The 21,613-nt window shown below is 40.8% G+C and overlaps 2 protein-coding genes and 1 non-coding gene across 6 annotated transcripts in view; 2 read left to right on the top strand and 1 right to left on the bottom strand.

The window, feature by feature from the left end:
- The window catches only part of AGGF1 (angiogenic factor with G-patch and FHA domains 1), a 73,545-nt gene that overhangs the window by 2,292 nt on the left and 49,640 nt on the right, over positions 1 to 21,613 (bottom strand). The gene's annotated exons all lie outside the window — the stretch shown is intronic.
- On the top strand, positions 4,011 to 20,763 carry ZBED3 (zinc finger BED-type containing 3). Of its 4 annotated transcripts, none has more exons than XM_053664441.1 (5): positions 4,011 to 4,112; positions 4,407 to 4,431; positions 5,693 to 6,087; positions 10,733 to 10,867; positions 18,895 to 20,763. In XM_053664441.1, exon 5 carries the CDS (start codon positions 18,909 to 18,911, stop codon positions 19,581 to 19,583), a length of 675 nt encoding a protein of 224 aa, XP_053520416.1. In that variant the 5' UTR covers positions 4,011 to 4,112; positions 4,407 to 4,431; positions 5,693 to 6,087; positions 10,733 to 10,867; positions 18,895 to 18,908; the 3' UTR covers positions 19,584 to 20,763. The 4 variants fall into 4 exon arrangements, with proteins under 4 accessions (XP_053520416.1, XP_036999606.2, XP_036999607.2 ...); XM_037143711.2 differs by having other exon boundaries at positions 4,407 to 4,867; positions 5,999 to 6,087; XM_037143712.2 differs by lacking the exon at positions 5,693 to 6,087 and having other exon boundaries at positions 4,407 to 4,867.
- On the top strand, positions 8,707 to 8,844 carry LOC119048182 (small nucleolar RNA SNORA47). The gene has a single exon (XR_005082286.2). It is a non-coding gene; the product is annotated as a small nucleolar RNA SNORA47 (small nucleolar RNA).

Below are 21,613 nucleotides of genomic sequence, written 5' to 3'. Positions count from 1 at the left end.
CCAAGCCAGGAACTGCTGGCCACTGCCAAAAGACAGGTAGAGGCCCAGGGAGACTTTCCCCTACAGATGTCAGAGGGGGTGTGGCCCTGCTGACACATTTGTTTTGAACTTCTAACCTCCAGAACTGTGAGTGAATAATCTTCTATTGCTTTGAGCCTTGAAGTTTGTGGTACTTTGCTGCAGCAGCCCTAGGAAACTAATAGAGCAGGCATCCCATATGTGACTCTTAGCTTTCCTAGCAGCTAAAGCAAGGACGCAGTCTGTTGCATGCTGTACAGTGCCCACGGGATGAAATGATCCCATTTGTTCAGGGGACGCAGAGCTTTTCATCACTCAGGATCAGAGAATGGTCTCCTCTGGGTACAAAAAAAAACACTGTGGGAATCGGTGGGCAATGGCAGTGAACGACATCAGGACACTAGCTCTGATAATAAGTTTCATTCAGCTCTTTCCCGCAAGGTGCCTCACTGAAGGCAAATGACATAAACCCCAAGGGACAGCTCATTAAAAGCACATCTAAAAGCCACAGATGGCTATTATCAACAAGTGTTGGAGAACATGTGAAGAAAAAGGAGCCCTCATTCCCTGCTGGTGGGAACATAAACTGGTACAGGCACTGTGGACAACAATATGGAAGCTTCTCAAGAAATTAAGAATAAAGTCACCATATGACCCAGAAACCCCTCTTCTGGGTACCTTCCTGGAAAAACTTGAGAACATGTATTCACAAAGATATGGGCGCCCCTGTGTTCACTGCAGCATTACCCGCAGTGGCCAAGCCACGGAAACACCGAAGTGCCCTTTGTTGGAGGACTGGGGAGAGAAGACCTGGCACACGCGTACGATGGGATACTGCTCGGTCATAAGAAGGACGAAATACAGCCAATTGGGACGACATGGGTGGACCTTGAGAACACCATGCTAAGTAGAGTCTGTCACTCAGGACAAGCTAACAACCATATGATTTCACTAGTATGTGGGACAAAACTGAAACTCACAGACGCAGGCAACAGCACGGTGGTTGCCGAGGGAAGGGGGGGTGGAGTAGAGTAAAGGGGACCAAACACATGGTGAGAGAAGTGGTTTGACTTTGAGTGGTGGGCACACAATGCAACACACAGGCTATCATAGAAATATATACTTGAAAACTATAAAATCTTATTAACTCATGTTGCCCCAATGAATTTAATTTTTCTAAATTAAAAAATAAAAAGCCAGAAATGAAAGAGGAGACATTACTATCAACCTGAGAAATCGAAAGGATTATAAGGGAATGCTATGCACAAGCATATACTAACATATTAGATAACTTGGGTGATTATGGATAAATTCCTAGAAAGATACAAACTACCAAAACTGACTCAAGAAGAAATAGACAATTTGAACATAACTATAACAAATAAAGAAACTGAATTAGTAATTTAAAAAAAAAACTACTCATAAAGAAGAGCCTAGGCCCAGGTTGCTTCACTGTTAAATTTTACCAAGCATTTGAGGAAGAATTAATGCCAGTTCTTCACAAACTCCCACAAACAGAAGAGGAAGGAATACTTCCCAACTCATTTGACGAAGCTAGTATTACTCTGACACCAAAGCCAGACAAAAGCATCACAAGAAAACTACAAATTCAAAGCACACACAGGATGCATCAGAAGAGTGTGGTCCATGTATGCTGCTCTGTAATTTCATGTTTTTGAGGGAATTTCCATAAATAGTTTTCTCAAACTGGGTTTTTGGTAAGAATTAGACAGCAGATTCTGAAGCTATAATCTCTGGCAAGAACCTAGAGAGTAAATACTCTGCACTATCAGTAAAATGCACACTCTCACACTTTGCCCACCTCCAGGGGATGGGATAGAAATGAGGTTTTCTTATGAAAATTAACTGTTTTTTATAGTTAAGTGCATGATGAAAGTTAGGGGAACTGCCATTACCAAAATACAGACTAAAAGGTGTTTTTCTTACTAAAAGCTGAACAAAAAATGTGGGGCAGAAAAAAAAAGCTCTCAGATATTTGAGAAGTATTTTATAATTTGATTTAAATTTAATATAAAACATCAAGGAAGAGATTTTGGATTATAAGCACTGACTCAAACACAGAAAAGCCAAGCTCCTTTTCTGTGGACTTTAAAAATAAATCCAAAACACACCCTCTTAGGATAATAAATATTCGAGGAATCCAAATCCTACCCCTTTTTAGGTCTTGGTTAAATGCTGCCACCTTCAAGAAAATGTAGCTGTTCTCAGTTTGGGGTGGCACCACAGTGCTTCCTCTTACATCATTTTTCACTTTCTTCTTGAAGTTGCATTTGTCTATCGTACCGAAGTATAATCTTCTTGAGGTTAGGAATGATCTCTTGAATCTCCAGATTCTTCTTCAAATTTAAGGTAGTGCTTTGCCCATAATGAGCACTTAACTAAAAACTGTCTTATGAACTGATGAAAATATCATGTATCTCATTACATGGTCAGTTTAAAGCCAAATGGATGTTTAAGGTACTCAAAGTAAAAAGTCTCTCATTAAGCCCCGGCTGGTGTGACTGAGCATCACCCTCTGAACCAAAGGGTCACTGGTTCAATTCCCAGTCAGGGCACATGCTTGGGTTGTGGGCCAAGTCCCCAGTAGAAGGCTCATGAGAGGCAACCACACATTGATGTTTCTCTCCCACTCTCCTTCCCTTCCCCTCTAAATATAAATAAATAAAATCTTAAAAAAAAAAAAACAATATAATTTTTTAAAGTCTCTCATTAAAAGGATTAGCAGATACAACAAACTTTAAACATTTGTTTATGAATTAAACCATGAATAAGAGATGTCTTTAACCTAATTAATTTATATTACTTGCTTTTCTTTCAATCAGATGTTCACAGCCATCAGTGTTCCCTTGAATGAGAAGAAACATATTAACCTAATAGTTAACCACACTGAAAATTAACCCTTTGAAGACTCCCAACCACTTTCTTCTTCTGAAACCTTTCTTGGAATGGTAAAGTGAAAACTCCTTTAATGCACTTCGAATCTCTACTTTCTAGAAAAGATGAGGTTAAAAAAAAATTTCCCTGAACCAAAGCAGGGAAAGTGGATTACATTATTGTGACCAGTATTCCCTGTCCTTTTAAGAGGATTATACCATCTCTGCCCGTTGTCATATGATTTTACAAGGCTCCCTAATGACAGGAGTGTACTTTCAGGCCCCATTGACAGCAGGCTTTGTCACGTGACTTGCTTTGGCCAATAGAATGTGAGCAGAATTGAGGTTCACAGAAAGTGAGCTGTTTAAAAAGCAGCATGTGACCGTGGTGAGACCTGATTGCTACATTTCCAGAAACTTCGCAAGACACTTATTAAACTGTTTTTTGCTAAACATCATTTGCTATTATAGAAATAGCAAATACCAAAATCAGGACTCCTCTTCCCTCACAGTTGGTGCCAGCACACAGTGAGTGTGTCTCCAAAAAGCTGACCTTCAATTCAACGTGGGGCCTGGAATAAAGGAAACTGGTGGAATGGAGCCAAAGCTGCCAACAGCAGAAGCTATTTGCTTGGAAAAAAAAAAATCTTTGTTGTAAATCTTGAATACAATGTCTCAAAAGCTGACCGATACACCCTGCTGGTGTTACTAAGTTTTAGTCAACACCAATGAGCCCTACCTACCTTTACCTGTCCAGACCTTGGTTCAAGGAATTTCTTCTAACTTGTGCCATCACACACCTTGAACCTGAAAGGATGCAAGCTGCATTCAGAGACTGAAGACAGGAATCTAGGTCTTAGAAGGTTAATGGAAAGGGACAGAACAAAAATTACATTTTTAAAAAATCACTAAACTGTTGTTTCATTTCTAAAGCTTGACAAACATAAATCTATCATTCAGGGTCCTAGATGGTTTAGGAGTGACTCCCCAGTTCTTTTAACTATAGTTCACACGTTACTGCTCCCCCTTCCCCCCCACCCCCACCCCCACCAGATGCGGAGAACGGAGCGCTGTGTCTTTAAGGGGGACGCGCGGAGGTTTCCGCTCCGGACAAAATGTCTGCGAGGATTATGCAAGAGACCAGCAGTCCAATGCCACCGGCCTCCCTCCCGCCATGCTCCGAGCTCCGGGGATGATGGAGTGAGTGTGGGACTCGAGGCTGGTGCAGCGAGTACCCAGGGCAAGGCGGGGAACCTCCCCGAGGCCTGGTCTGGGGGTGTCATGGTGGGAGGGGGGAGGGGCCCCCCCCAAGCCGCAGGGGCCGCCCCAGGCTTGGGCCACAGGTGAGCCCGGCCCTCTCACGCTGCAGCCCCGGTATCACTAGCTCGCTGTGCCCTGGGTGCAGGCTGCGCCCTTCCTCCACTTTGCTGGGGTTGTTGTAAAGGATGCTGTGGCCCTGGTTTCTGCTTAATGGCGCCGTTTAATTTCTTCCAGGACCTCGTTTTTCTCCTTCTCTACAGTATCCTCTCAAAAAAGTGACTGGGAGCACGGAGAATCTTCTGCTCTCCCTTTGTTAACGTTGCCTCCTTACGCTCAGGCTGCCACCGGTGCGCACCCTCTCCCTCTAGTGGAGACTTGCTCACTGCGTCCCACTCTGGGGAGGAGAAGCCCAGCGCGAGCCAGATGCTCAGACCAGAGCCCTGCCCTGCCCCCACCTCCGGGCGCCCACACAAAAGGGTTTTCTGATCCTTCCCGGGTGTACAGGACCCATTTGCTGTAACTACTTACACTAACCAAATCCTTGAAGCTCACCAGGCAAGCTTGTTTCTCCCTCCATGAAAGAAAAGAGTAGGTACTTGCTGCTACCTTCTGAACTTCTCATCAGCCCAGACTACAGAGACTGTGTCTTAAGAGAAACTGTCATAGAAATAGCTTAATACAGTGATATCATTAAGGTAACTATTTTTTGCACTTTTCATTATTTGTATATCCTTTTTGGCCAAAAATAGCTTTAGGCGACCCACAATAAAAAGTATTCAACAATGTGCAAAAAGGCCAAGAGCCAAAACCAGATAATTCTCAATTTAAAAATCTTACTGTTACAAAAGCCTTCAAAAGTGCCGCTTAATATCCCTCTAATTGATATGAAGTTATGCATTTTTACAAGATAAAATGGATCACCACCCTTTTTTAAGGAACATACAAAGTAATGAAGGACTGAAATAAAGGTCCACTTTAGGATTTTCATTAAAAAATGCATTAATAGAGAATGCTTCTGAGCCTTTTAGCTAATAGCAGAGTTATCTAAGAGTTTGGCTAATGACATTTAGAGAGCATCTCTGATTCACCAAATAAACAGCTGCAGGTCCAGTAAATTTTTTACAGTCCATCTTTAAGCTTTTTCTAAATATTTTCATACTTGACCCTTTATTCCCTGACCCAGATAGCCACATCTTACAATTTGGAGGCATTTTTACTTGCTTTTAAACTTCATTACAGGCTTTTAAAATTAAGCTTGGTGATTCCAGACTACTTTTCCTAATTGTATCTCTTTATAAAGAGATTAATACATGGCAGTAAACTAATATTTCAACATAAGTTGGACAGGTAACATAAATGAATTATGGTTTCTTTGATACTTCCCTTGTCAAGGCTAATTATTTGTCTTAATTAATATGTTCTGCCTTGATTTAAATTACTGGTGGACAAAATTATTTTAGTGTTTTTATACAAGTCTGTGTAGATTTCACATTAGTGTCAATTCCTTAGCTTAAATCCAGATTCAACCTACACATGATTGTTTAAAACTCTGGTGGATTAATCCAAATGAAGTGATTAGCCTTGACAGTGGAAGAACAGAGCTGCAATCCACTCTCTACTTCTTTTTGAGAACGTTGCCTGGTTCTTTGGCCTTTAGCCTGTGGAGTATTTTGTATGTGTGCAAACATTAAGTATAAAATACTATAGTGAACTTTTACGGGTGGTCTATAGCATGATCTTAATGTCATAGTTGTATACTAAGTATTATCATATTTATACAAATTATTCACCCAGGTTTTGATCTCTTCCCTTATTTTCTATATTAGTATTCAAGGAGAACATACTGAGGAATCTAGGTTTTAATCTGATAGGTTATTAGAAGAATAGAACTTCAAATAGAACTACAAATGCAAAGGTAATTAATGTAAACTTATTTTCTTCCACAGGCTTAGACTTCTTATTGTCTCTTCCAGATATGGGATTCTTAATGAAACTCACTCACAGGACAGTTCAGAGACATGGTACCAGCATTGCTACTCTCTCACCTTCCACGGCATAACTAAAAACCACTTTTTTCTCCAGCTTGTTTTTCTCCTGAAATTGGGCTGAAGAATTTCCACTGTTAATTTCATGGCAGCAGTGCTTTTATTTAGTTTCAAGAAATGTTGTTTTAAAATAGGAGCTTGGAAGCCTAGCTATTTGACTAAAGAATTGGAATTCTATGAGTCAGCACTAGTGGTAAAGTGTTTTTGTGAATTTTGTGCCCTGAGGTGGGCACGGAAGGGAAGGGAGGCTGAAGCAGCAGTGCCTGCAGGAACCAGGAACATTTGTGTTTAGGGCCCAAAGACCCACCCCTTCCCCAGTGTGGACACCATGTGATGGAATCCGCCCCCCTAAGTGAAACTTTACCACACATATCAGAATTATTGCTGGAAGCATCTCTCACCACCCAATGGTGAGCTTCCAGACGGCGGGAACTGACTATATGGTTATCCTCTTGGCATCCTGGGCAGCAAGTAGACACCTGACCCTGAGCAGGTGCAGGTGTTGAAATGAGCATTTGAGTGAAAGAAGAGTTGTGGTAAATGGATGTGGGCAAAATATTGACATTCACTGGCACTTCTCTGATGGTTTAAAAACTATTTAAAGAGAAATTAAGGGACCTCTCATTTTTTCATTTTCTTCTTGTTAACTAGCCATCGAGTTCATGGATGTGCTTTCTGTTAAGTACTTGGTAAGGAAGAAATGCATATCACAGGGCTCCTGCTAACCAGACCTCCCTACTATCTTCTACCTGAGTAATGAGTAACATATTTTACATGAAAGTCAATTTAGGAAGAGAAAAATACATTTGGCTGGGGAGGGGTGGTGGATCTATGATTCTTTATTTGCTTTTCGTATTCAAAAATCCTCATGAGAATTCTTCCAACTTAAACTACCTACTTACTGTATTGAATAATAGAATGTCAAAAGGAAAATAACACTGCCTTTTAGCCACTAAGACCTAAATGTGGGCATGTTTGTGCAGTAAATATTGATAGCTTCTTGTGTTCATGCCTTGAATTTATATAGCACTGGGAAGTCCAACAATGAGTCACTTGTGTCATCTGATGTCAGCCACCAGTTTAGAGACAGATAATCTTATCTCATCCCTTGACAAAGAGAGATATGGAGATTCAGATGAACTGGGTCTAGGAAACAGAGTTGAGATTGCATTTAATGCAGTGTCCGGAGTACCTGCCCTGTGCCCGGGAGAGGGATGAGTGAGGCGGGCTTCTCTCCCATGGCATCCTGCAGCTCCTGTGGATGCAGAAAGTCCTGCTTGGGCAGGGCACAGCGAACCACCCAAAACTGAACAACCCCACTCACCCCATCCCCCCAGGGCCAGATGGCACTACTGCCTCACAGGATTCTTCCCTCCAGCCTCCAGAGTTAAGATGACCTAGTCCAGCCTGACCTCACATGCATGAGGAATGTTTTGTAATTTTTATATATTTATGTATAGGTCCTGCCATATACATATGCTGCCTAAATGTATACACATGATCACATGCATGCTTTGTACTTTTTTCCTTCCTTTTTCTATTTATCTCTAACCCTTCTCCCTCCTTTTACATCAGCTGTCAACCCCACAGCCCATAATATGTCTTCTTCCTTATCTATCTTTATACTTATACAGATCTGCATATTGCTTAATAATAATGAGATCATACATTAAATTTTCCGAAATGTACTTTTCTCCAAAGAAACTGAACAGTTCCTCCAGAAACCCCTCTAGCTCATCTGGCCGAGCTCCAATCCATCTTTTTTAATGGCTGCATAATACTCCCTGCAGTGACCATGTATTATTTACCCGGCCATTCACTGATAGTTATTCCTTTGTTTCCAGCTTTTTGTCATACTAAATAATACTGTATACATATGACTGTACACATTAATACTTTTAATTTTTCAGAAAAATTCCCATGTGTGGAATTTCTGATTAAATTTGTTGTTAAACAGTAGAAATTGTCAGATTGCTTTCCTAAAAGCCTTCATATCTCCACTGGTAATGCATGAGTGTACCCTTTTCTCTACCCCTCTTCCAGCTTTGGCTGATGGACCTCTTCATTTTTGTTACTGTGATGGATCTGAAATGAGATTTCATTATTACTTTAACAATACTCCCCTGAATATAAGTGATGTTATGCATCTTTTCACAAGTGTCCTGGCCATTTGACTTTATACTTAGTCCTTCACCTACTCATAATTCTTGCCTATTTTTTATTGGGTTTTTTGTCTCTTCCTTATAAGTTTGTGTGAGTTCTACATGTATTAGGTTTGTAGCTGAAGAGTTTAAGGCTTCATTTCCAAGCCGAGGTGGTTTACTGGAAGGCTTTGCTCCCTCTGCACTTAAAGGGGTTGTTGAAATGAGCTCAGGGACTGTTTAGCAGAGATAGGCAGGCCGTTATTGACAGGCAGTCCCAGACTGCTGGTCTCTCTTTAACTACTGAGTCTGAACAAAGATTGTATTGAGCCAGAATGTAGCTATGTGCGGAGGACTGAGAAGGTGAGGCAGTTCTGCACCGTGCTGCCTTCCGCTGGTTAAGACCTCCAAGAGAAAAGGCCTACCAAGGCAGAGGATGTCCCTCTGTCACCCTTGGAGGGACAGTGCTGAGCTGGCCGACATTTGTGGTGCTGCTTGTCCCTGGCTTAGATGTTCTACTAAGTCTAAAGGATTCGCCCATCAAAATTAGTGCTTCTCACCCTTGTCTCCACCTTCACTCTTACAAAAGATGGTGCCTGTGTCAGTGGCACTCCTCTAAGCATCCCAGATTTTGCAGACCCAGACTCATCTTGCAGGGGAGTAAAGCATGACAATAATTGGTCACTCTGGCACTTTTGGGGGGACTCTCAGACTTCGGCACAGGTAACAGAGTCTGTAAGTTATGTGCAATTTTCAATCCCAGCTCAAGAAAGCGTATCAGAATGCGAAGTGATAGTCTTGATACTACAGAAAAACTTTAAATCTCTTTTCATATATCCAGTAAAAGTAGGAATGCATTATACTATTCAGCCTATTTTTATGTATGTCTGATAGTTAAAGAAAGCTAGATTCAAATGTAGGAAAAAATGGTATTATAAACAAAGGAAAAAGAAGTGTAGAAATTTTTAAGATATAGATGGATAACAAAAAGCATTCCTAAGACTAAAATCTCATTCTTTTTATTAATCATAAGAAAAAAAATAATCCACCCTGACAGGTGTGGCTCAGTTGGTTGGGCATTGTCCTGCAAAGGAAAAGGTCGCCAGTCCTACTCCCAGTCAGGGCACACGCCTGGGTGGCAGGTTTAGTCCCAGGTTGGGGCACAGGCCAGAGGCAACCAATCGATGTTTCCCTCTCACACTGATGTCTCTCTCCCTGTCTTTCTCCCTCCCTTCCCCTCTCTCAAATAACTAAATAAATAAATTTTTAAAAATGGTTCTTGCAGTGGTCTCTAACTCCTCTCATTCTCCCACTCCCACTTTGGGGACTTCAGTAATTTAATTAATCTCTTGGGGGAAATCTAGCCTTTAATTTCTAAAGAGCTTTTATACTAATCGATCATCATGAGTAACCTTATTCAAATCAATGCCTGTTGGATCAGAAGATATGTAACTGGCTATTTCTTTTATTTAAAAAGACCTGGTACTTATCCTTTTTGCTTATTCTTGTAAATTCATTATCTTTTTTCAAAATGAGAGAGATATGTTAAATGCCATGACTTATCCTAAGTAGACTTGCTTAATGGGAAAGGAAATAATGAGGTTTAGTAAGTGGTAATTCATCTGTAACAAGGCTATTAGCAATTGAATTAAAATCTTAAAGTAAATTCTATTGATACTGCTACTTATTTCTCCTGTTCTCATGTTTGTCTTCTGTCATTCATCGTTGCATTTAATGAGATTCTGAAACGTTATCATCTCACTGCTGCTGGTTCAAATCCTGGCAGTATGAAGGAGCATTAGCAACCTCCCTGTGCAGCATCCTCCCAGCTTGGCCTTGACTTCCCCCCTGAAATAAGTTCTCAGATGAGTTCCAAGAGCCTGTCCTGTGTTCTCTCAGGATCTTTACACTTTCAAAGCAAGTCTGTCTGGAATCATGCATTTGGTTCTTTGTGAGGTTATTTCCTAAAGAATAAACTTCACCTCTCCCACCCCCCTTGTGCGATGGGTTATTGCAGTGGTAAATTGTTTTCCTAATGGAAGAGTCTTTGCAGTGATGGTCACCACGCAGTGTTTGGATCCCTTTGACACAGATATTTTGTTGGGAAAAGCAAGAAGCTATTCTTTTTCTTTACTTTTTTCTTAATTAAAAATATTGTCCAACCTATGTATCTTTCAAATACACAGAGAGGGGGACCAGTTAGTTGGCATGAGCAATGTGGAAAATCAATTTTATTTGCTATATGACTCAAACACTTACTTATTAAAGGGTCTGAAAAAGCGAACACCAGAGGGACATGGTGTTAACCAGTGTTTCTAGTTTCTATCTTTAAGGCTGTTTAATTGAATTTCTTCTACTCTGAATTTACTCCTAGTACTGTGGATTGTCCTTCAAAGCTCAGGGCTAATGCTGCACTGCTTCTGCCCGAGAACCTGGGTTGGCTGGAAACCCTGAGGCAATGGCAGGGACCTCAGTACCCTCAGGACATGGCCTGCCAACTAATTTAAAGGTAAAAGTTTAGAAAGTTGCTTTGTATATTGTTCTTTCCTAAATGTGCAAATTTTAAAATATTTTAATGGCTTTTAGTACTGTCGATTTTCTCATAAACATTGTTTTTAAAATCACAAAATGGTACACCTAAAACTAACATAAAATAATATTGAATATAAACTGTAATGGAAAAATAAAATTTAAAGTTTTTTTTTTAAAAATCACAAAATGAAGACACTTTTATCTTGAACAAAGTATCCTGTTGAAACTTTATTAAAAGGCTGTTCACTACTAGCACTTTCACCCCTGAAGTTTAAGAAACTAATTTTCCACTCCTAAAAGTCTTTTTCTGCTCATTTCTAAAGTTTACTCTGCAACACGGAAACTACAAAAGGGAACCTTGCTCTTATTATGGAAAAAAGAGACAATAACTTTTAAAAAATGTATTTATTTAATTGTTCAAATATAGTTTTCTGTCTTTTACTCCCATCCCAGCCTACTCCCCCAGTGACAATAACTTTTTAATAGGAGATCAGAAAAGACTAATTAAAAATATATATAGCGGACTTCCAGTCAAGATGGAGGAGTAGGTAAATGCTGTGTTCACCCCCTCTCATGACTACATCAGAATTACAATTAAATTATAGAATAACCATCACTGAGAACCATCTGAAGATGAGCTGAACAGAAGTTTTACCACTAAATGTATATAGAAGAAGCCACAATGAGACTGGTAGGAGGGACAGAGACATGGAGCAGGTAGGTCCCACACAAATAGCATGATGATCAAGAATCTAGAAGAATATCTCAGTTGTGGAGATCTCCTGTAAGGAGTGAGGGGTCCCAGCCACACAGTGAACTCCCCAGCCAAGTACACCAGCCCCAGAAAGAGGAGATCCCACAACATCCTGCTGTGAAAACCAGTGGGAATTACAGTCAAGAGAGATGTGGGGCTTCTGGTGACTCAAGCATCCTCTCAAAAGGCATGTACATGTATTCACTCACAAACTCACTTGTTATGGGTTCCAGTGCAAGATCAGCGGCCCCCCAAATGCTAGAGACATATAGGGAGAAACTAAATTGACTAGCTTCGGGGCAAGGGCAAGAGGGTCAGAGATCAGGGCAACTCCCCAGAATGGAAGTGCTAGCAGGAACCATTGTTCCTGGGCTGAGCAATCCTCCCACCAAGCCCGCAATGCAGGCAGGTACCAAATCTGTGCTCTCCATGAACCTGGCTAACACCACCCAGCCCTGCTGATTCCCTGAGATGCCACCCCAACCAAGCCACCTAAGCCACATCCAGTGGCTTTTGCACATGAGTGGGCTGCCTTGGCTAATACTGTGAACTTTCCTGAAACTTCTCAAAGATCCACAAAACCCAAACAAACAGCAGCTGGCCTCAGTGTGCTTCTCTACCTCTTGCTTCCCCAAGCCCAGCACAAAGAACAACTGGTTTCAACTTGCATTGTAACTCTTCTCATCATGTGACCACAATCCTTACATAAGCTGCAGCCAGTGTTTGGAACATAACTTCAGCGTAGGGGCCACAGCCTGGAAAAAGTGGTGGCTGACTTCAATGCCCACCCAAGGGTCCCCACCGCAGCACTACTGGCAGCTGGCCTCAGTTCATAGCATAGCCTCTCCCAAGCATGTCCAAGCCAAGCACAAGTAACAGCTAATCACAGATCACTTTGTAGCTCCCACCAGACATCCCCAAGCCTGGAAGAAATGGAAGCTGATCTTGGTCTGCACCAGAGTCCTCCCAAGAGGCTCCATCACCAACACATGGTGGCTGGTTTCAGACCACACAGAGAACTACCCATGCAGCTCCACAAACAACATATCCAAAGGGCAGACTCAGCTGGCACCAGAGCCACACTAAAGTGACTCCCACCTCATGGGGTCAGCCCCCACTCAAGAGCCTGTCCACTGTGGTCATGGTGTGGCCCTCAGCCTGATGGTCAGTTCCACCCACTAACATGCCACCAGCAATCGAGGTTCACTATAACAGGAGGAAACACACAACCTACACAAGGGACACTCCTGGAGTGCCAGCTCAGGGGACCAGGGAGACTGCAGCACTGGTACCCACAGAACACCTACTACACAAGGCCACTATAACAAGACTGGGAGATGTAGCAGATCTACATACACAGAAACAAACACAGGGAGTCAGCCAAAATGAAAAGATGACAAGACATTCCAAATGAAAGCACAGGACAAAACTCCAGAAAAATAACTAAACAGAATGAAGACAAGCAGTCTACTACAGACAGAATTCAAAATAGGAGTTATAAGGATGCTCAGTGAACTTGAGGGAAAAATAGATGAACTCAGTGATAACTTCAAAAAGGAGATGGAAACCATAAAAAAACGAATCAAATGAAGAATACAATATCTGACATGAAGAATACACTAGAAGGAATCAACAGGAGGATAGATGAAGCAGAGGACTGAATCAGTTATCTGGAAGACAAGGTAGCAGAAAACAATCAGAATAGCAAAAAAGAAAAAGAAGAATCCCCCAGCCAAAGTGCATAGTTTAAGGGACCTCTAGAACAACATCAAGTATACTAATATTTGCATAGTAGGAGTTCCAGCAGGAGAAGAGAGAGCAAGAAACTGAAAACCTACTTCAAACAATAATGACTGAAAACTTCCCTAATCTGGTGAAGGAAATAGATATACAAGTCCAGGAATGCAGAGTCCCAAACAAGATGAACGCAAAGAAGCCCAAATGCCAAAGATTAAAGACAAACAGGAGTCTTAAAAGTAGCAAGAAATAAGCAGTTAGATACCTACAAGGGAGCACCCATAACACTGTCAATTGATTTCACAACAGAAACTTTGCAGGCCAGAAGGAATTGGCACAAAATTTTCAAAGTGATGAAAAAACCCCCAACCATACAACTAAGATTACTCTACCCAACAGAGCTATTATTTAGAATTGAAGGAGAGATGAAGTCTCCCAGATAAGAAAAAAACTAAAGGAGTTCATCACTACTAAACCAGTATTAAAAGAAATGTTAAAGGGACTTCTATAAGTAGAAAAAGAAAAATCTAAAATATGAATGAGAAAACAGAGGAAAGAAAAATATTTTCACTGACATACAGTAAAAGCAATGGGTCAAACAACTCTAAAGCTAGTATTAAGTTACAAAGCAAAAGTGGGGAAAACATGTATTTATAATAGTAAATTAAGGGATACCCACACACACACACAGAAGTAAAAAATAATGACAAAAACAAACACGGAGGGGTGAGTATAAAGTGAAGTGATTTTAGAATGTGTTTGAACTTAAGCAACCATCAATTAAAATTGACTACTATGGAGTTGGCCAAAAGTTCGTTTACTTTTTTCCATACAATGGCTCTAGTAGTACTTAGTGTCTTTAACTTTATTCAAAACAATTGTTATACCGTATTGTGACAGCTGTCATATCAGTGTGAATTTAAAAAGAAATATCAAAATTGGTGAATTTTTGTGCAGCCATTTCAATATTGAAAATGGAAGAAAATAAGTGACATTTGCAGTGTATTATACCTTATTATTTCAAGAAAGGTAAACACAAAAAAGATCTGTGCGGTGTATGGAGAAAGTGCTGTGACTGGTTGAATGTGTCAAAAGTGGTTTGCAAAGTTTCTTGGTACTATTAATATGTTAGCCAAATAATTCTTTGCTGTGGGCTGTCTTATGCATTGGAAAATGTTTAGTAGCACCCCTGGCCTCTACCCACTAGAAGCCAACAGTGGAAGATAACTGACACTCAAAATATCCAAATCAATAAAATTAGTGAAGATTAAAAAATGTGTCTTTCATTTACAGAAAAAAAACTAAACAGACCTTTTGGCCAACCCAACATAAACATATCTTGATATATATGACAAACGCATGGTAGTCACAAACCAAAAATCTACAAGAAAGAGAGAGAATGGAATCCAATATTATAACACTCTAGAGAGTCATCAACATGCAAGAGACTAAGGAAGGAACAGAACTACAGAAATGATCAGAAAACAATAAAATGGCAATAATGACATACCTATCAATAATTACGTTAAATGTAAATGGACTAAATGCTCCAATTAAAAGACATAATGTGAATAAATGGTTTATTAGAAAACCAAGACCTATACTAATGCTGACTATACAACCCTCCATGGATGAATCAGGGAGAAAAAAGCAAAATGTAAAGACTTTAGATTGAAAGACACACACAGACTCAAAGTAAAGGGATGGAAAAAGATATTTCTTGCAAGTGGAAAAATTTTTTAAAAGACTTTATTTATTCATCTTTAGAGGGGAAGGGAAGGAGAGAGGGAGAGAAATATCAATGTATGGCTGCCTCTTGTGTGTCCCCTGCTGGGAACTGGCCTGCAACCCAGGCATGTGCCCTGACTGGGAATCAAACCGTGGTTGCTTGATTCCCAGGCCCGCGCTCAGCAAGCGGAAATTTTCTTGAAACTGGGATAACAATACTTAGACAAAATACACTTAAAATAAGGGCTGTGATAAGGGGTAAAGAAGTGCATGTCATAATGATAAAGGGATCAATACAACAAGAAAATATAGCTTTCATTAATATCTATCTACACACCCAACATAGGAGCACCTAAATATGTAAAGTAAATATTGTTGGACATAAAGGGAGACATCAACAGTAATACAGTAATAGTAGGGGACCTCAACAGCCCATTGACATCAATAGGTAGGTCATCCAAACAGAAAATCAACAAGAAAACAGTGGCCTTAAGTGACACATTAGACAAGATGACTATACATTCTTTTCAAGTGCACCTGAAACATTTTTTCCAGGATGGACCACATGTTAGAAAATACTACAAACAATTATATGCCAACAAATTGGACAAATTTGAAGAAATGGGTAAATTCCTGGGAACATAAAACCCTCCATGGATGAATCAGGAAAAAACCCCAAAACCTAAAGACACTGATAACTACTACTGAAATCAAACCACTAATCGGTAAACTCCCAACAAACAAAAGCCTCTGACCAGGAGGCTTCACAAATGAATTTTATAAAACATTCAAAACATATCTAGCCTCAAAATATTCCATAAAATTGAAGAGGAGAGAAGCCTCCCAAATTCATTTTATGAAAACAGCACTACCCTGATACCAAAACCAAAGACACTTGAAAAACAAAAAAGAAAATTATAAGCCAATATCCCTGATGAATATAGATACAAAAATCCTCAACAAAATATTAACAAATCAAATTCAGTAATACATTAAAAATATCATACACCATGATCAATTAGGATTTATTCCCAGCACGTGAGCTTGGTTTAATAGCTACAAATCAATTAACATGATATAGCACATAAAAAATGAAGAATAAAATCATATGATCATATCGATGTATGCAGAAAAAGCATTTGACAAAATCCAACATTCATTTATGATCAAAACTTTCAGCCAAGTGAGAATAGAGGGAATATACCTCAACATAGTAAAGGCCATATATGACAAACCCACATCTAACATCATACTCAATAATAAAAAGCTAATAAAAGTGTTTTCCTTACGATCAAGAACATGACAAAGATGTCCACTTTTACCACTTTTACTCAACATAGTAGTGAAACTCCTAGCCATGGCAATTGACACTCCCCCCCCCAAAGAAAAGCAATAAACGCATCCAAATTGGAGAGGGAAAAAACTGTCATGTACAAATGGCATGATACTATATACAGAGAACCCTAAAGAGTCCACTAAAAATCTATTAGAACAAATAAGTGAATTCAGTAAAATAAGAGGATACAAAATTAATTTTCAGAACTGAATTGCATTTTTATACACCAATGACAAACTATCAGAAAAAGGAATTAAGGGATGAATCCCATTTATGTTTATATCAAAAAGAATAAAATGCCTAGGGATAAGTTTTTAATCAAGGAGGTAAAAGACATGTATGTGGAAAATTATAAAACATTAAAGAAACTGAAGAAGATACAAATCAATGGAAGAATATACAGTGCTCATGGATTAGCACCATTAAAATGTCCACATTACCCAAAGCAATATACAGATTCAATGCAATCTCTATCAAAATACTAATGACATTTTTCATAGAAGCTGAACAAATAATCCTAAAACTTACATAGAATCATAAAAGATCCCAAATAGCCAAAGCAATTTTGATAAAAATAAATAAAGTTGGAGATATCACCTGACATGATATCTAACTATACTATAAGGGCATAATAGTCAAAGCAGCATGGAATGGGCATAAAAACAGACACATGGATCAATGGAACAGAATAGAGAGCCCAGAAATAAACCCAAGCCTATATGGTTATTTAATACATCATAGCAGAGAAAAAATATACAATGGGGTAAAGGGAGTCTATTTAATAAATGGTGTTCAGAAAACTGGACATATACATGCAAAAGAATGAAACTGGATCACTTTCTTACACCATATGCAAGGAAAAAAATCAAAATGAATTAAAGACTTAAATATAAGACCTGAAACTAAAACTCCTAGAAGAAAACTTAGGTAGTAAACTCTCTTAATGTAGCATTTAGTGATTTTTTTTTGTACATGTCTCCTTGGGAAAAAGAGAAACGAAAAAATAAACATAGGAGAGTACTAAAAAAATCTTCACAATGATGGAAATTATCAACAAAACAAAAAGACAACCTACTGAATGGGAGAAGATATTCACGAGACACATCCAATAAGGGGTTAATACCCAAAATATATAAAGTACTTATACAAATTAACACACACATGCACAAACAATCCAACTGAAAAATTGTTAGAGGACATGAACAGATATTACTCCACAGAGGACATAGAGATGACCAATAGACATGAAAAGATGTTCAATATCACTAATCATCAGGGAAATGCAAATTAAAACCACAATGAGATATGATCACACCCCTGTCAAAATAGGTATCATCATAAATAAATAACAAGTGATGATGAGGATGTGAAGGAAAAGGAATCCTTGTACATTATTGGTACTGTAAATTGGTGCAGCTACTATGAAAAACAGTTTGGAGGTTCCTCAAAAAAATTAAAAAATAGAACTACGACATGACCCAGCAAGCCCACTTCTGGGTATTTATCCAAAGAACTCCAAAACACTAACTCAGAAAGATATATGCATCCTTATTTATTGCAGCATTACTTACATTAGCCAAGATATGGAAGCAAGTTAAGTTTCTGACAATGGACAAATGAATAACAATGAAATTTGCCATTTGTGACAACCTGGATGGACCTAGGGGATCTTATGCTAAGTGAAATGTCAGATAGAGAAAGAAATACCATATGATTTCACTGATATGTGGAATCTAAAGAACAAAGTAAACAAAACAGAAACAAACTAATAGATACAGAGAACTTTTTTTCCCCAGGGAACATTTTTGTGGTTGCAAAGTAGGAGGGGAGTTGTGGAGATGGGTAAAAAGGTGGGAAGGGATTAGGATGTGCAAATTGCTTCTTATAAAAACAGTCACAGGAGTATAAGGTACAGCATGCAGAATATAGTCAGTAATATTGTAATAATTGTGTATGATGTCAGGTGGGTACCAGAGTATTCAGGGTGCTCACTTCCCAAGTTATGAAAATGCCTACTCACTATGTTGCACACCTGAAACTAATATAACATCATATGTCAGTCAACTTTAATTGAAAAATAAACAAATTTTAAAACTAATATATGCACATAGCACTTACATAGCTAGTTCTTTTCATTTAAGAAGCTTGGTGTCCCAATTTTAGTGTCAGTACTCATTAGCTTGGGACCCATTTCTAAGAGAATTCTTAGTTAAGAAAAGAGGGCTGAACATTTTTAACATTTTTTTCCTGAGGAATCAATAATTAATAATACTGAAAAAGGAAACCCAAGTATCTACCAAAAACTAACGGTAGAATTTTTAGCTGTAATAAAGGAAGGCATGGTTTCTTCACAGGCTAACTATAATTGTAGAAGTTGTTTGAGTGGTGTATATCTCTCTCTCTGTAAAATTTGTTGTTATTCTTACCTCTTCTCCCCTCTTGTATGCAGATGCTGCAAAAAGGATGAGGAGGGACGAATTGGTGTTGACCATGGAAGAGACCGGTGGGCAGGACAATGTAGCTACGCTGGGCAGCCCTTTTCCTGGCCTGGAGCCGGCGCCTGCGGGCCGCCTGGGGGCGCCATATTCCGAGGCCTGGGGGTACTTTCACCTGGCCCCGGCGCGGCCTGGACAGCCGTCAGGCTACTGGGCCACCTGCCGGCTGTGCGGGGAGCAGGTGAGCCGAGGCCCGGGCTTCCACGCGGGGACCCCGGCGCTGTGGAGGCACCTGAAGAGCGCGCACCGGCGCGAACTGGAGAAGAGCGCCGCACGCCGCTCACCGCCACCCAAGCCCGGCCCTGCTGCGGCCGCAGAAGGCGACTGGGCGCGCTTGCTGGAGCAGATGGGCGCGCTGGCCATTCGGGGAAGCCTGAGAGAGCGTGAGCTGGCGCGGCGCGAGGCAGCTGTGGAGCAGGGCGAGCGCGCCCTGGAGCGGAGGCGCAGGGCCCTGCAGGAGGAGGAGCGAGCTGCGGCCCAGGCGCGGCGCGAGCTACAGGCCGAGAAGGAGGCGCTGCAGGCGCGGCTGCGGGAACTGAGCCGTCGCGAAGGCGCCTTGACTACCGCTCCGCTGCAGACTCCTCTCAAAGAGGAGCCCGAGGGGGAGAAGGACGGCTACATGATCACTAAGGTCCAGCTGTAGGTTTGGGTCGCTCCCGCCACTCCATGCCAGCGGTACTCCAAGTGTGGTCCACGGACCAGTGTCTTAAGCCTCACCTGGGAGCTGAATCTCTGGCCCGCTGCCTCCTAGTGAATCGGATCTCCAATGGGAGGCCTTGAAAAGCGCTTGAGGCCTGAACAAAACCAAAAATCATTTCCATCCTGGGGTCATCTGGGGTGCCTGAGAGCGCAGGCTCCAGCTGCCCCCTTGCTGTTGGCATTTAGTGGGCATCGTGCAGGGAGCCGTTTCCCTCCTAATGCCTTTGGGAATGATAGCTCCAGCCGCCCATGGAACCTTAATCTCCCCTGGCCTTCCACCTGATGACTCTAAAAGGACAGAAGCTTCCTTACACACCAAAGACTACCACACCACGTGCCTGTACACCAGCTGGGACAACCGAGGGTAGAGGGTCCATGGACATAATGGTAAAGCATTTTATCTGAAAGGAAGAATTTTAATCATTTCCTAGTAAGTAAATCTTTGATGAGCAATCTTTGCCCAGCATCAAGTTCAGAAAAGGGGGCCCACTCAGTTTCCACAACTGCTCTTTACCCTCATTATCTCTTGTGCCTTGGCATAGCAGTCCCGAGAAGCCCTCTGTTTACTCTTCTCCCCAGTTTGCACAATACCAAGTGCACCTTGTTCTGTTTCATCTCAGCCGCTTTCTATCCCATTTCAGACCCATTGGCAGCTGTGGTCAATGTCCTCACTTTCTGCCTCACACCTGCCTCATTACCAGGAAAACATGACTTTATCCTTCATTGCTACGAAGAGCACTTCCTTCCCCACCTGACTCCAGTGCCCACTTTTGGGTCAAAGGCAGCATCCCTCGCACCTGAGGGAACCTCCTTTTATGTTTACATCCATTCCTTTTCCACCTTCACTGGCTCTTTGCTCCATTCGTGTTCCTCTGTTCCCCTTATTCCCTTCTGTTTCCCCACACTTCCTCTTTCTCAGAAATGCCCAGTTTCCCTTGCACTGAAAAGAATGAATTCCCCAGCCTGGATGCTGTCAGCTGAACCACCGTCCAACAGAGGTGGTCCTACCTATTCTTCCTCCCTGTTCTTTGTCTCCTCCATTCGATGGTCAGCTTTCCATGCTACACTGGATTCTTCAGGGCCACCTTTATCCCCTAGTGGCTAAATACAATGATTTACTCAAACTTCATTTTGCTTAATCTCTCCCTTCGTGAAATTTCTCCTTTGGTAGGGGGAACCTACTTTTCCTGTAGAGAATTCCTTTTCATGATAGACTGGTTCCTTAACGATTTTTCTTAGGTCTATTTTTTTCTCATATTTTTATATACTGAAAATTTTGAAGCATCCAGAAGTAGTTGAAAGACTAATGCAATGAATATCCGTATCTCCCCTCCACCTGAACTCAACAATTGTTAACATTTTGCCATATTTACCTTTTCTTCCCTACACCCCACACATACCTGACATTTCATCCCCAAGTATTTTAGTATGTATTTGCTAAGAATGAAGACATTGTTCTACATGATTACAGTGCAATTATCATACCTAAGGATATAAACAATTTCCTAACAGCCTCTAATATAGACTCCTTAATCAAAATTCCCCAATTGTCCCAAGAATGTCTAATCTTTATTTAAAAAATAGGCTCCATCGTTACTATATTACTTTTGACTATAACCCTTTTATAATCTTTTATTCTAGAACATCCCCCTTACTTTTCCCCCCTGACACTGTTTAAAGAGTCCCAGCCATCTGCCTTACAGACTGTCCTACATCTGTACTTGTCTGCTGAGGCCAGAGTCTGCGCTCATTCTCAGTTCATCTACTGGTAAGAGCCACAGTAATCACCTCTGGGCCCATGGCTCCTGAACACTTCCAGCGTGGTGTTCTGCCCCACCCCAAACCCTGGCCTTTCATATCTAATTCCCTGCTGCATGTTTCCATTTCTACTTGTAAAACTGCCAATACAGATGGAAAGGACAAATCTATTCAATGCCACACCCCTACCCCTTGTCTTTCCTGGACTCTTAAAAT

Source organism: Artibeus jamaicensis, unplaced genomic scaffold (assembly GCF_021234435.1).
Source record: "Artibeus jamaicensis isolate MK-2021 breed Jamaican fruit bat unplaced genomic scaffold, CSHL_Jam_final contig_373, whole genome shotgun sequence".
Taxonomy (NCBI): domain Eukaryota; kingdom Metazoa; phylum Chordata; class Mammalia; order Chiroptera; family Phyllostomidae; genus Artibeus; species Artibeus jamaicensis.
Note: the sequence above shows the minus strand (reverse complement) of the source record. Positions and strands in the feature narration are given on the sequence as shown.

Coding starts and splice junctions, on each gene's coding strand:
- ZBED3 (XM_037143710.2), top strand. CDS start 18,909: ATGAGGAGGGACGAATTGGTGTTGACCATGGAAGAGACCGGTGGGCAG.